The 16,089-nt window shown below is 35.1% G+C and overlaps 1 protein-coding gene across 1 annotated transcript in view; it reads left to right on the forward strand.

The window, feature by feature from the left end:
• LOC113227949 (peptide methionine sulfoxide reductase) overlaps positions 1-15,716 on the forward strand; it is a 28,183-nt gene extending 12,467 nt beyond the window's left edge. The window contains exons 3-5 of the mRNA XM_026461063.1: positions 6,636-6,756; positions 12,822-12,958; positions 15,137-15,716. Of these exons, the coding sequence (XP_026316848.1) occupies positions 6,636-6,756; positions 12,822-12,958; positions 15,137-15,371 (493 nt within the window). The 3' untranslated portion in view covers positions 15,372-15,716. The remainder of the gene's footprint in view (positions 1-6,635; positions 6,757-12,821; positions 12,959-15,136) is intronic.
• The last annotated feature ends 373 nt before the right edge of the window (positions 15,717-16,089 follow it).

Below are 16,089 nucleotides of genomic sequence, written 5' to 3' on the forward strand. Positions count from 1 at the left end.
GCCAAAGGGGATGACTTATTTACAAGACTCACAAGAGGATGTGAGGTTTGGAACTTTGAAATGGATGAAGGTGATGGAAGGCTTGTCACTATACGGCCTACATACATTTAAAAGAAATGGGTGACGAGAGATACTAGAACTAAAACGTGGTATAAAAACAAGGTGATCATGTCAAAAGAGGGTCGAGTGTCACCAGAATAAGTCGTTGCACCAAATTAGGCGTTGGTATGTAAATCTGTAGAGAACTCAGGCGGCCGATATTTTGCCACCTCTCTTATAAAGTAACTAGCACATTAATAGCTTCAGCTGCCAAAAAACTCCAAGCAAAAATCGAACTTTTTCCTTGACGTCGTACTCAAAACTCACGATACTTTTTTCGCAATCCTTTTTCAAAAATGTCGGAGTGCGATCGTGTCGCAAGTTCCGAACCTCTGCATGGGATCGTTTTGTATGAAAAAAGTCTCCAAAAAGGATGCAACACGCGCAGCAGTATTGCTGCAATCATTGCTTGTCAATGCAATCATAAAAAAAGGCAGTAAACTACACCAGGTTTAGCATTAAAATAACACGCAAGTCACATTCTTAAAATTTATAGAATTGACAACCGTAAATAAAAAAACCAATGGCAACTTTAAAATAAAATACAATTTGACAACCTTGAAATATAACATAAGTGACAACCCTAAAATAAGGGGCTAAATGACATACCCAAAAAAATGAAAACTGATTATTGATTGAATGAGACCGATTAAAATAAAACCATTGTTACGCGACGAATAGAAATGATCAAGAAAAATTCACACTATACCAAAGAATTATTCCGAAGTATAGAACAACCGTGGTTTCTTTTAAAATATCCTTTATATGATAATTACCCGAGCAGGGTGAATCCAGGTCACACAACTCGTAGCCTAACCTGCGGCGAAATAACTTTGCTGACTCGACCACGGATGAAGCGGGGCGCAAATTTGCCTCCACCCTGATCGGCCGGGTTAGCGCGAGCAAAGTTCCTTCGCCAAACCGTGTGACCCACGCTAAGACGAATGGGATTCCTGCCAACATTAAAGCGAGCCGCATTGCGTTGAAATGCGAGCGTTAAGGCATCCTCGACCCTGGCGTGTACTTCGCGAAGAGTGCGAATATTGGTCGCACAATCATTGTCGACGTCGAATCTTGGATCTTCAGTCTGAACGTTTTAAGCACGACCAATCATATCGAGCTCTCTGCCATACGTGATGAAATGCGGGGTGTGAGATGTAGCCAGGTAGGTGCATGAGTTTAAATACAGGGCTATCTTAGGCTATCCTGGTCCAATTACGCTGATTTGCGCCAACGACGTAGTCACAACAGACTGGCTGTATCTTTCGCATACGTTTGCGGCCGGTGAATAATATGGTATGAAACAAGGAGAGGGTATGCCAAAAGAAGCCAAAAACCTCCCGCATGCGGCACTACGAAACACTGTCACGTTGTCGCAAAGGATGTTCAGCGCCACACCGCAAGGCCTACCATACCGCATTATAATTTCCGACTTAATTGGGCAACAGATAGATTTCACATCAAACCTCTTCAACAGATCCAACCAAATGAATTTAGAAAACATGTCGACCATCGAAAGTATATAATAATAACCATAGTACGCAGCCTGCCTCAAATCTGGAGAGAACTCTGGCGTACTTTTTTTCGCAATCCTTTTTCAAAAATGACGGAGCGCAACCGTGTCACGAACCTCTGCATGGGATCTTTTTGCATGAACAAAAAAACGTCCCCAAAAAGGCTGCAACACGCGCAGCAGTAATGCTGCAATACCTATAGATACAGCTATTCTAGAAAGCCATCGTACGACATTTTTTCAAAAGCGAATGTTCTTATCTTATGTCTATCTTTATTCTTTATTATATTATTATATTATTTATTATATTATATATTATTATTATATTGTATATTATTATAATATTATATATTATTATTATATTATATATTATTATATATTATTTATTTATTTATTATATTATTCTTTATAAAGTTTATTATCTATCTTTTTATATATGACTAGTAAGTGTACGATAGTCTAAGCTAAATTGAAAATACATAACCCTGAACAAATTTACTTAACGCTTATTACGATAGGCAGGCAAGAGAGGGACAATATAACAATCCTACCTATACTTCCTTAACTATTACGTAGTCTGGCAGGTCAAAGCGATAGGTGATCGATATTTTTCCATTTACATTGCAAATATTTCCTATTAGGAAGAAAGAAAGAAGTGAGCCGTGACCATGTGAAGAACCCGAAGCGATGGTTTGTTTTTTTTTTTGAGGAAAGGAAGAAAATGAAGTGCCTTTTATTTGCAATTGACGTCATCATACACACGTGTTCCAAATATAAATACAAAATTCCCTTTAGGGCGTCACCACCGTTAAAAACGCAGACTCGGGTGGTGAGAAAAAGCTTTATGACTATGCAATAAGAGTGAAAAAGCCATAGCGCGTTTTGCTTCAGCTCGGGCTGATGACCGGTGATGACGCCAAATGAACAACGTTATTTTCGCTCTTATTTTTATTTCATTGTGACCGGCTTAACGCGATTCCATGTCGATAGGTGTGGTGACTCGAATAAGACTCCTGCCACGGTAAAATTCTCATAAGTCGCGTTACACACGAAGATATAGTAATAATGTGTTGAAAATCATTTCTAAAAATCAGTACCTTACGTCATTCATGTATTATTCAAAATTGCTGAGTAATGTCGGAGTTTTAACACAAGTCTATTAAGGTAATATATCTTTTTCTATTATAGTCATATTGTTCCTCGGATACAATGGATACATATGACGTGTTATGGTAAATTGCAATTTTTAATTTACGTGTTGCAGTGATGCACTTTAAACTAATCTCTCGTTTAATTTATTATCATACAAAACCATGATAAGTTACTACTTATCATGGTTTTGTATAATAAACTTATTCCACAAGGTGCATTGGCTGTTTTACAAGTTATCCATTGTTATATTATAAATAATAATTGCTATTTAACCGACTTAAAAAAAATGAGGCGGTTCTCAACTGGACTGTATTTTTTTTTTGTAAGTATGTTACGCGCTAACTCCGCTGCATTTATGAACCGATTTAGATGATTCTTTTTTGTTGGAAAGAGGGTACCTTAGTATTGGTGCCATTTAAGTTTGAAGAAAATATTCCACCCCTAAGGGTGGCCAACCAGAGAATGAAACTTTCCGGTAACTGATTTCTGTAAAACTTGGCAAATAGATGTAAAGCCACAAACTATTGAGATCGGTTTTTTAGTACTCTGTACCGACTAATTAGAATAGCCGTCTGTCATAAAAAAAACTCGCAGCAGTAGAATTCCTAGTGAAAGAGTTCGTACTGGAAAGTACTGCCGCCTTACCTATTTCTGCCACCAAGCAGTAACGTTAGTATCACTGCGTTCCGGTTTTGAAGGGTAAGGGTGCTGGTGAAATTACTTGCACATGGGACTTGTCAACTTATGTCTCATGACGGGCGTAGTGGCAGTGCCTCTCAGGTCTTTGCAATTTAAAGCTTGGAGTAGACTGCAGCTGCTATGCACAGGCGTGTCGCTTACCGCCAGGCGCACGATTTGTTCGTCCCTTAACTTAGTCTTCTTCTTCTTCCTGTCCTTAGCCGTAGGTGGGGTCAAAACACCATGCATTTTTCTTCCACTCTCCCCTGTCAGCCGTCATTTTTATACCCACACCTTTCTAATCTATATAATTTTTCACACAATCCATCCATCTTTTCTTTGGCCTTCCTTTCCCCTTATATCACTCCACATTCATACCTAGCACTCTTTACGTCACATGACATTCTTCCCTCCGCTTGACAAGTTCATACCACGCTAACCTATATTACTCCTCATCTATTCCGTCACTGGCGCCATTTTCAAACTTTCCCTGATGTACTCATTCCTTATCTTATCCTTTCTCGTCACTCCACACATCCATCTCAACATTCGCATTTCCGATACATGCACAGTTCGTTCATCCTCCCTTTTCATCGCCCAACATTCTGATCCATACAACATGACAGGTCTAATCACGGTCTTGTAAATTTTCCCCTTTAGCTTAAGGGGCATTCGCAGATCGCAAATAGTGCCTTCACTTAGCATCATAAAAAAAGTAATAAATCAGAAAGATAGTAAAAAAAATCAAACCTTGGGCAAAAGTAGAATGTTCGTTGATCGGTCGAATGTTGTCCTGTGATTCACTATGTAAATTTTCTAAAATTGTCTGTTTCTGGTTTGACTGTATTGGTTTCTGTTTAATTGAACAGCAATTTTGTGGCTGTCACAGTGGTCACAGGTGTCACAGCTACGTAGTGGTGTGTACCTATGTAATCTCGTTTCTAGGTTCTTTGTCATTAATTTGTAGAATTTTGTTGAAATATACTATTGATTTGAAATATAATGTTCCCCTTTTGCCTTTACATAAACAGATACCCGAAAATTTCCGCAAAGTTGTCCTGGTCGTCAGGACAACAAAAGCAATGTTTTCGCAGATAACTAAATTTTGCACATTCTGTATTACAACTGTGTATGATTTGATTTTGAAATCGGGACTAATCGTGTATAACACATTTTATTTACTTCGACGTTTCGGACGTTTTGCCACGTCCATGGTCTCACTCTTTGATGATCTCGAAGGAACTTAGTCCATGGATTTTAAAATCAAATAATGAGTGAAAATCGTGAAAATTTAAATCAATGTACCTACAGCTGTGTAATAACAATAAGTGAAAAATTTATAATTTTGGTTTAGTTCACTATTCTTGAACAACAGGAAAGGTTACCGTACGTATTGTTCAATTGTTTTACTAGTGGATAATTATTTTACAAAATAAATCAAATACTACAGTGCATTATCCATTTTCTTCAACGAACAAAATCTTTAAATATCTCTTATTCATATTCGACATTTCATAAAAAAATGATAAATTATTTAAACGAGTAGTCTAACAACGTACAATTAAATACAAAATTTTAAGACATAATCTGTTCAAGGCTCGCGATAGTCCGCGCAAGGCCAAGGCAGCGATTATGCGTAGACGCAGCGTTGAACACATAACAAAACGGCTATTTACATTAGGCTAGATAAATTATTACACAACTTCTTAAAATTATGTTTAACGACAAATGTTGCGGAAGAGACGATTTCCGCGATTGTTGTATCCATATACACACATATACATTATAGCACATATACACATTTATTATAAACAAACTACCTACTACTTCGTTTGTTTATAATAAATGTGCATAGTAAAATAATCGACACTGGAAAGGTAAAATATGTAACGTCCATTTGGAAAAAAATACAGGATAGCGATTTAAAGTAGTTTTTTTAAGAAAAAAAAACGTCACTCTAGTTTTATATTTGTTATATGGAAAAGCTGTAACTTTCTAGTTTTGCATATGACAAATAAAATTAGAAATATAATATTTTTTCTTACAAAAATTATTTTAAATCGCTCTCTTTACGCCTTAATATGTATACCTAAATGAGATTATTGTGGGTTAAAATTATAATTACCTAGTACGTTTTCACAAAACAAATACATGAAGACATTGTTTGTGTGTTAAACAATATTCGTTTTGATTTGGTATTAATTTTTAGTTGTTAAGAAATACCTCATTCTGGTTGGACCTCACTTCAGCACGTTGGACAGCACGTTTCAGTTTTACGTTCATTTTTTGTTGAACTTTATAAAGATTTAATAAATAAATAAAATTTGTATTTGTTCATACAACTAGATCCACAGTAGTTAATATTCCACTTGTGACTACGTTAATATACATAGTTGTCAATGGGCAGTGTATTATTAAAGTATTGCATTATATAGCACTCACTTGTTACAGTTATCATCAGGAAGATGTTAGTTCTGCGACATATTCTAGTTCATTTACTCCATAAACAAAATTTTATTGCGCAATGTGAAGAAATATAATGTATTTTTAATTAATTCATTTTTATATAAACAACGAGTAAGTAGACAGCTACTTAAAATGCACATAAAATGCGTCAAATGTGTATATATTTGAAGAGTACATGGAAAAAAGTCACTTGAGGACAATTTTAGGCAAAAATAATTTTTAATTTGGAGAGCTCAATACTCTATATAAATATTGGTGAAAAAGACAAGCAAAAATGCTACCTGAAATAAAATCAACGCTGGCATAAATGTGTATAACGCTATGAAGTGCATTTTAACTAAAAACCTATGTATCATTTTTAACTTTTGTACTATTTAGTCGCAAGCATTTTAAAAGTAAAAGTTGATTTTTAAGGATCAATGTCCTTAAAAATCAACTTTACCTTACCTAGGTAAAGTACGCTCAGCGTTTACCGAAATAGATGGCGGTGTTAACTCAAAACGTATTTAAAGTGACTGTGATCATTCTTTCCCTGGTCTCTTCATTATAAATAACAAAAAATCAACTTTAGATGAGGAGTCAGCATGCTTCAGCACGAAGCTATTCTGACAATGTGCTGATGTGTGCTGACAAGTGGGGTCCAATTGTTATCAGTACACTATAAACATTTTTTAATCATAAATGCAAAACATGATTATTCAAAAAAATATATGCCCTTTGCTTTCAGTGGTGACCACACAGAAGTGATCGAGCTTGACTTTGACCCAAAGACAGTCACGTATGTAGATCTTCTGGACATGTTCTGGGACAATCACGAGTATGGACTTACTACGAAGCTAAAGAGACAGGTAAATGAGTAAAAGACATAATTAAACCATTTAAACGAATAAATGTATTCGCCACACAACCAGTAGAGGTTCTTGTGAAAGAGTTCGTCCAGGGAAGTACTGCCGCCTTACCTATTTCTGCCGTCAAGCAGTTATGAGAAATAAAGGTGCTGGTGGAATTGTCTCAGGTTGACAGGTGCGGTAGCTGTGACGCTCAGATCTTTGCGATTTTCGTGTCGCCTAACACCTGGCAAACAACTTATATTACATAAATAATTAATTGTAGGCACGTAATTATTTAGTAATATTAAAATTTATCATAAGTGTGTGGAAGAGGAGCAAGCTCATCACACACCGTATGGTTCCTATGCGCGCATACACATTACTGATTTTCGGCTTATTCTCGCTGTTATGGATAAGTAAAACACGCGCACAAAAACATAAACAGCAGGGCTAAAAAGGTCGTATTGGCAGAATCATAATATGACCAACTGACAATTCATGTTCTGAATTTGTTACAATTCATTGACAGTGCTCTATGGAGGTTTCCATGGAACACTCTCAAATAGATGAATTGCATTTTTTGTTTTGTTTGAAAATTCATAATATGAATTGTCAATTAATTATATTATGATTCTGCCGATGCGGCCTTTTTAGCGCTGCAGATTTTAAAACTCATGAAATTCACAGCACACACGTTAATACCAGCAGTGTAACACTCAAAGTAAATAATTACACACATATCGTCTGCTTAAGGCTGGAACAAGTGCCAGATAGACGAATTAGGCTCTTTTTAAATTAAATTCCTGATAATAATAAAAGTCCAATAATCACAAAAAAAATATATGATTGCTAGTAGTTCTTAAATAATTGAATGTATTGAGCAAAACTATAATTTATTAAGCTCTTTTTACGGAATAAAATTTACAGTTACGTCCTTCAAATTGAATAAAAAGCAATTTCTCCTTACATGCAAACATCCGTTGTTTATAAAATTTACACGAAAACATAGATAATTTTATTTCAAACAGAATGTATTGTTCACTTTTTTTAACATAAATAGTTAATAAGTTAAGTGTTATTATTTAAAAAAAATAATTCCTTACCACTCACGAGGACTACGCAGTACTACGCTCAGTCGCCTTTCAGGCTTTGGGATGGGTGGATTGCGCGAGTGTTTTTGAGCGGGTTCATGCCACAAACAGTTGCTGTTTTTAAATAATTTCACTTTTGTTAGTGTTAAATTAAATTTGTATATACATATTTGACTTTGTTTTTATATTTTATAAATTAGTTATTTCGTTATATTTACATTGCATCTTTTTTAATAACTACCAAAGACTAGACAATATAGATATTCCGAAATAAAAAATAAATCTAAGGTGAAATGTGGAATTTGAACAATATACATGCAAATAATATGGCACTGGATGAGTAGGTTTAGGTGCTCCGGAGGAGAAGGCCTAGGTATTCTGGGTAGTGCCGCGGAGTGTTTTCCGTTGCCCTTGGTCTTGGGTTTGATTTCCAGTAGCACCAATTTGGGAAACCGGGACAAAGAGTTACGGAATACACCCCGCCGCACTACCCAGAATACCTAAGCCAAAACAATTTTAGAAAAGTTCATTTCTGAAATTAGTTCTACTGGCAATCGAACACGCGACCAAGAGTTACGAAATACACTCCGCGGCACTACCCAGAACACCTAGGCCAAAAGCATTTTAGAAAAGCTCATTTCCCAAATTGGTTCTACCGGGAATCGAACCTGGGACCAAGAGTTACGGAGTTCACTCCGCGTCACTACCCAGAACACCTAGGCTAAAACCATTTTAGGAAATTTCATTTCCGAAACTGGTTCTACCGGAAATTAAACCCAGGATCAAGAGCTACGGCATTCACTCCGCGGCACTACCCAAAACTCCTAGGCCAAAACCATTTTAGAAAAGTTAATTTCCGAAATTGGTTTTACCGGGAATCGAACTCGGGGCCAAGAGTTACGGAATACACTCCGCGTCACTACCCAGAACATCAAGGCCAAAACCATTTTAGAAAAGTTCTTTTCCCAAATTGGCTCTACCGGGAATCGAAACCGGGACAAACAGATACGGAATACACCCAGCGGCACTACCCAGAACACCTAGGCCAAAATCATTTTAGAAAAGTTCATTTCTCTAATTGATACTGCCGGAAATCGAACCTGAAACCTTCTCATGCGTGCTTTATGTAAAATCTACAAATCGCTTAAAACGCGACCATACACACAGCATATTCCCGTGAGAAGAAATATTCACTTTATTTAACACATTTGAAGTTCTATATAGTATAGCTATTTCCAAAGTTCGCCCTAAGTAGTCCGATGTTGCTCAGCCAATGTTTGCCTTTCTAAGAAATATATCCTTATTGTTGAGAAGCCTAGTCACACTCTGCTAGTACCCGTGGTGGCCCAAGCTGGTGACGTCAGGCTGCGGCACCGCGGGACACAAAGACATACCCACTTTATTTAGTAGAAATAAAACTATACTGCAGTGCATTTTCCGCAGCTTGTTGCAGTTTTGTTTTAAAGAAAATAGAAAACAAAGAAAATAAAACCACCACTAATCCAGAAAATATCGCAAATATTAACTCTCATGACGACGAACCCATGCTTCAATCAGAAAATAGTACTCCAACGTCAATTAAAGTATGTATTTGTTCTCGCTATTTAGATTTTGACGCTTTTTAATGATAACAATTTAGTTAATAAAGTACCTATTTTAATGTATATTTATTTAACCTCGCGCAAAGTACGTATCGTTATACTGTACTGTGTACTTCAGTTAAAAACAAATTAGTCGTATTAGGCGTAATCACTTTTTTTTTTATTATTAATCTAAGTGTTTTTTTACGTATTGTATAAAACAAATTGAATAAATAATACATAAAAGTTTTACTTTCAATGACGCATAATTAACTACCACATATTGACGTTTGTTAAATGCATTTAAAATATAGCGAATAATCGGTTTAATTTTAGTTTTTATTGTATATATATGTAATTTAGTTTTATTTTTACTACTCTTTTCTACTTCTCCTTTATAGTTGAAAATAGTAGTATGGTATTGACTTATACTATACCACTAATTATTTAATTGATATAATGTAACGATCGAATCATTGCACGATTTACCTAATACTTTCACTATTTATGCTGTTACGATTTTGACCCTAAAATATTATGTAATGTTTATTTTTACGATAGTTTATTCTCAAATGTCTCTGAGGGAACAACAACGTAGGTATAGATAGCAAGAGAACACTTTTGACTGTTCTGTACTACTGCTTAGAGGTCAAATCGTCAAAGTCATTCGCGACTGTTCAAGCCTTAAAGGTAAAACCATATAAGTGACATTTTCTTCAAATAATCTCCAAATTATATTACCAGTTGTAAGAAATTCACCGTCTTTCTGCAGATAAAACTTTTATTAAGTTTATAGCTTTTTTGTTATTGAGCTTCACGTGCAGAAAGATAGTGATTTTCTTACTATAGCTATATAAATTAAAGACTTTTGTGGAAAATGTCACTTATGTGGTTTTACCTTTAAACACACTATATATAACTATTTAAGACATAGAGCAAATAAAAAAATATATATTATTTTTTTTTACCTTTGCTTGGAACTTTCGTAGTGTTAACGTGTTTTATTGAATGTTAGGATGTTTGACTACTATGATATTCAATTATTTTTTGTGAAATTACTCCAATAGTTTGTTATAATTATTAATACAAGGATCGAACACTCAAAAAAAATTCATTCGATCCGGCCGGATTCGAACCGCCGCCTTCTGCAAGTGGTAGTGGCAGACGCTATGCCAACTAAGCCACGGAACGAACCAGCGGACCTCACTAATGTTTCTAGAAGAAGTTCTTTCGTAGTGGTATTTAATTTCTCTTGATCAAATGCTGAAGCCTCTTAATGACAAAAAACTTCATTACAGTTACCCGTAATTGAGTTTTTAATAAACAAAAACACAGCAATACCTAACTGTGTATCAATGTCAATGTGTCATTGACATTGTAAAAATTATATATTTTTATTTTGTTTATCTTTTCAAATGATATAATTTACAAATAGAGATAAGAGTCTTATAAACTTCGTACTTACAAGTGTATCGAGAGAGTTTGGTTACTGCGCTTTGCATACAGTCATATTAAACAGAGATCCGTTTTAGTTATTATACATAGCAAACTAATTACAATTCCTATCGCGTATATTTATTTTTTGATTAGTCAACTGTGACTATGAGACCTATGAATGAAGATCTCGAAACGTTGGTTTGTCTGAAAAAACTAATATACGCGATTTAAATCTGAAAAAAAAGCTTCATTTTCAATTACAAGTTTCAATGTTTACTTTGGCTTGTGTAGTATTTTTTTTGTAAGTCTTTTTACATTTTGAAATATTTTAATACTTTGCATACTTTTTAAGTCGGTGGACGACCGTTAAATAACGTAAATGGTTACCTATTCACGTTACGTTTTAGTAATATTGTAAAAAAAACCTAACCCAATCTTTTCTTTGCGATAATCATCCAAAATACTGAAAGAATAACAGTTTCGTTATTAAATGTCGGTTTACGGGATTATGTAAATTCGAGGAACCGTTATTTCCGGCAAATATATTTTCGGATTTCTGATCGTTTATCAAAATGCACATAATATCTAATACAAAATAATAATGAAAAACACAATGACATAATCTAGTGCCAAACTGACAACACGTGCTCTTTATTTTCGTTACTCGCGTGATTGTGTTTATTTTTACTTTTCTGCGACTTTGAATATTTTTCTACGCAGATACACAACTCACGTGTCACTTAATCGTCCCACATATTTTGGTATCTGATATTTTATAAAATATTATGAAGGAAAATAGCCGCCTAAAAATTAATCTTGTCGGTTTTATCATCGAAATGTTCAACTACACAATATCTCTACTTTTCAAAAATAATAGTTGAAACTATACTAGTTCATTTTTTACTTATTAACAGATGAGAAAAGGTATAATAAATATATTTGTTTGTGGTGTAGTCTTGGCAAAATGAAAGGATGACTCGGTCCACATAATTTATTTACAAGTAGAAACAAAAAGGCTGTAACAATAAAATTATATAAAAAAAAGTACTACCAGTATAAAACACTCCCTACTAACCGATCTAGATATACGTACCCCCTAAAGGGCCTATATACATATATCTTTTTGTATCATACTAAGTGACGACGGGACGAACAAGTCGTGCGCCTGGTGTTAAGCGACACGCCTGTCCATAACAGTTGCAGTGCCACTCAGAGCTTTAAATCGCAAAGATCTGAGGGGCACGGCCACTGCCCCCGCCATCCTAGGACATAATTTGACAAGTCCCATGTGCATGGACTCACTCTGCAAAACCGGAACGCTGCAATGCTTGCATTACTGGTTGGCGGCAGAAATAATTAAAGTGGCAATACTTCCCTGGATGAACTCTTTCAAAAGGAGCTCTACTGCTGCTAATATCTAACGATTTAACAACAGGAACTCACGTGAAGTTTGAGTTTTATATTTGGGTGATCTATGAGCACGTCCTCTGGTTTTGAGAATTTTGATGACAGTGATGACGGTACGAACCAACATAAGAATAGTGTATGTAACAGAGAATTCGCGAACGATGCAAAATTCTAAAAGTAAGCGGCCAGGAACCTGTAAAGAGGGTGATAAAAAGGTGGGATGACGATGAAGGAGGTCAGCATCGTCGCATACCTGAACTTCAATGAAGGATTTATAGACGATCTCGTTGGCTTGCACTATGGGCTCTGAACGAGGAGTAATTTTATAATTTATAACTTTATCAATATACTTTTTTTTAATTATGGGGGATTTTTTCAAATTTGATTTAAGCTTAATTAGCACGCACTTCTTCACTCAATTTATTTTAATGTCTGTCTGGACATGAAGGAAAGATATTTAAGAATCATTATTATATCTTCTTTCATAGTTCACTGTAACCCAAGCATGTAACTATATTGCCCTTTATTGTTAATTTGAGTAGTAAACCTTTATTTTTCAAATTTTCAGTATCAATCCATGATTCTGTACCACGACGAGGAGCAGCGCGAGGCAGCCGAGGCATCTTACAAGAAAATGCAAGTACGCTGCAATGGCCAGTTGAGAACGGAGATCGCCCCTGCAGGAATATTTTATTCCGCTGAAGAGTAAGCGTCAATCCTTAAAACCAAATCCAACTTAACCCATTTTATTTTCTTTCTGGATATTTAGTCTTCATACCTATACTTACTGCTACAGTTTAAAGAGAAAGTGTCGTCCCAGTTGATGCATTTAATTTTTCTTTTATTTTCTAACATTTTCTCCTTGATCGTTTTATCTTAAAATGGATATAGTTGCTATATAGGAAATAGATGAAGTCATTATTGCAAGTTATGGCAACAACTACTATTTAAAGTTGAAATGCAATGCAAATTTCAATTATGGCAACGCGATTTAATTTATTCAGGTCATGTTCAATTAATATTCGATTCGCAACAATTGTGTCAAGGATACGGCCTTTTAATAATCATTAGACTACCAATTTAATGTTGTCGACCTTTATTTATTGAATGAACGTATTATGTTATCATTCCTTGTGTTTAAATAGCTAGGTAATTAATTAAGTTCTCGGCCATTTTGTACCTATGTAATACACAGGGTCATTTTTAAAATGCTAATATTATTATATAAATAGTAATGTTACAAATATCATAAGCAACAAGTTTTGTTCTATGACTTTAATAAATAGATCGCTCTAAACGATATTAACTCTGTGCAAGACGTCGCACTTTTGAACTTGTTCTACGAAATACAGACCCAAAACGTGTCAGATAGTACACCAAAAATTAAAAAGTTTATTTTTGATAAATTTATTATGTTTTGTAAAAAGATGTGGAAAAAGTTGTTGTTTATGATGGTAATCATATAGTTCTGCGAGGTTGTTAGTATTTTTAAAATAATCCTGTATAATACCAGGTATCTAGAATTTAGAATTATAGTTACCTACTTTAAAAAGCTTCGGGATTTCTCATAATTCGTACCTTTGTATAATAAAGGAACTTGTGATCATACGTCAAAAGTGCTTTAGTCGCAAGAACATCACAAAAATAATACCTGAAATAACTATAAATTTATATATATATATTTTATAAAGTTATCGACAAATTTCGTCGTAAAATCTTTAAGCCTCTCACCTGAAAAATTGCAGATGTGACATTATTACACCAAAGGTGCAAATTACTTCAGTATGCATTCGAATTCCTCACTTTCTACCAAATATGCAATTGTATGTTTATTTCATTTGTTTATATTAATTGCGTGAAGATCATGGCTAGATTTACGATTAGAGTCACTAAGCCCGGCTAAGGGTTACGCCATGTCGGAGGATGCTCAACGTCAAGAGACACGCACTGAATGAAATATTAATAAAAAGTATTTAAAAACAATGTTAGGTCTAGGAGAGTTCAAATCTAGTCCTGGTGAAAAAAAAAATGTGAATATAATAATCCATTGATAGGTCGTTTTAGAGATGTTTCCAAAGACCCTGATGATAACCTATACTCAGTTTTTAAGCAGGGCTTGTAAACCTTTTTCTTAGGAAATTTATAATATGATAGAAAAGTCACTATTTTTCGGATTTAAGGCCGAGAAAAAAAGCAAAGTTTTAGGTTGTTTACAGTTCCCACGGCTGACTCAGCTTCAGCCATAAACCTCTTTGAAGCTATTTCTAATGCTAAAAAAACCAAAGTATACACAGGATACAAAGTATACAAAGTATTACATTTACTATAAAAGTACAAACCATATACATAGAATAATAATAATAAACTCAGTACAGTGGACTAAAGACACCAACCTTAAAAGTTCGTGAAATTACTTGTCAAGTTCTATTGAAATCGGTTACCGGAAAGTTTCAACCTCTAGTTTACCACCCTTAGAGATGGAATATTTTCTTCAAATTTACATGGTACCTACGGAAGTCTTTCCAACAAAAAAAGAATCGTGAAAATCGGTTCACAAATGCCATGGGTTATCGCGTAACATACATACAAAAAAAACGTACAGGCGAATTGAAAAACTCCTCTTTTTTCGAAGTCGGTTAATAATAAGATATTTATTCACTCACACAAAAGGAAGCTTTGTGTAAATACAGATTGGCTATTAGATAAAGTGCAAGTTAACTACCCTAAGCGACCCTGGAGTGTATACTAGTTAATTAGATCTGGGTTACAGATCTACAGGCACCCACCCGTTATGTATCGAATAAAGTGCACTAAGTACCGAACCATTACAACAATATATTGCAAGCTGCACCACAAACTTACTATTCATATTTTTGTCTACAGTTACCACCAAAAGTATCGCCTTCAAGGTCACAAGGATCTATGCCGTAGTATCGGCCTGGATTCGGCTAAGCTCCAGACGTCGCACCTCGCAGCACGACTCAACGGCTATTTAGTAGGAGTCGGCGGCAAATCGCAGTTCGAAGAGGAAGTCGGCAAATTAGGACTAAATGAGAAACAGGCAGATTACGTTAGACGAGAGCTCGAGCGCAATGAGGGTGGTGGTTTGGCGTGCTAGCTGCATTCCCGTAAGGGGGAAGATTTGCGTTGTATTATCCTTTAATCTTAGTGATCATTACATGATTAGTTATGCAAAAACACATACAAATAGTTAAAAGCCTTTACACATATTTTTTAGTGTTTTGTTAATTGTTTTGGAACTGCTATTGTAGCCTATTCTTTGGATCTTAATTACGTATGTTTGTTTTTCAAACTAATCCAACATTTCCGACCTTTTGTAGGTTGACCATTAGGTCACGGGTGGTCAAAGTCAAAGTCAAAGATTATTTATTCCATAGGTAAAATAAATTTACACCTGAAAACGTCACATTTAAGCTACTGCTCGTTCACTACGCTGACCTCCCTGAGAAGAACGAGCAAGAAACTCTAGGGATTGCTCTTTTCAAATAAACGTAAATGCTATGGAATATACTTTGAATAAAATTTGTGTGGATTCTGGAGCCGTGTCATCTTTCCATACATCTTTATCTAACGCGTAGTCTTCAATTGTGTAATATGATTTTTCGATCAAAATATTTTTAATGTAGTTTTTAAACTTAGGAAATGATAAACTTAATATATGCTCCGGAATTTTATTGTAAAAACGTATACAGTTCCCCATAAAAGAGTTGTTTACTTTGGTTAAACGAAATCGTGGTACCATGAGTTTGGCTTAGCTTTAAGGTTAATATTATGGCGCTGGCGGACCTGTGAAGAGTTCGATACGTTGGTTTTAT

The sequence above is a fragment of the Hyposmocoma kahamanoa genome, unplaced genomic scaffold (genome assembly GCF_003589595.1).
Source record: "Hyposmocoma kahamanoa isolate Upper Pololo Valley unplaced genomic scaffold, ASM358959v1 220, whole genome shotgun sequence".
Taxonomy (NCBI): Eukaryota; Metazoa; Arthropoda; class Insecta; order Lepidoptera; family Cosmopterigidae; genus Hyposmocoma; species Hyposmocoma kahamanoa.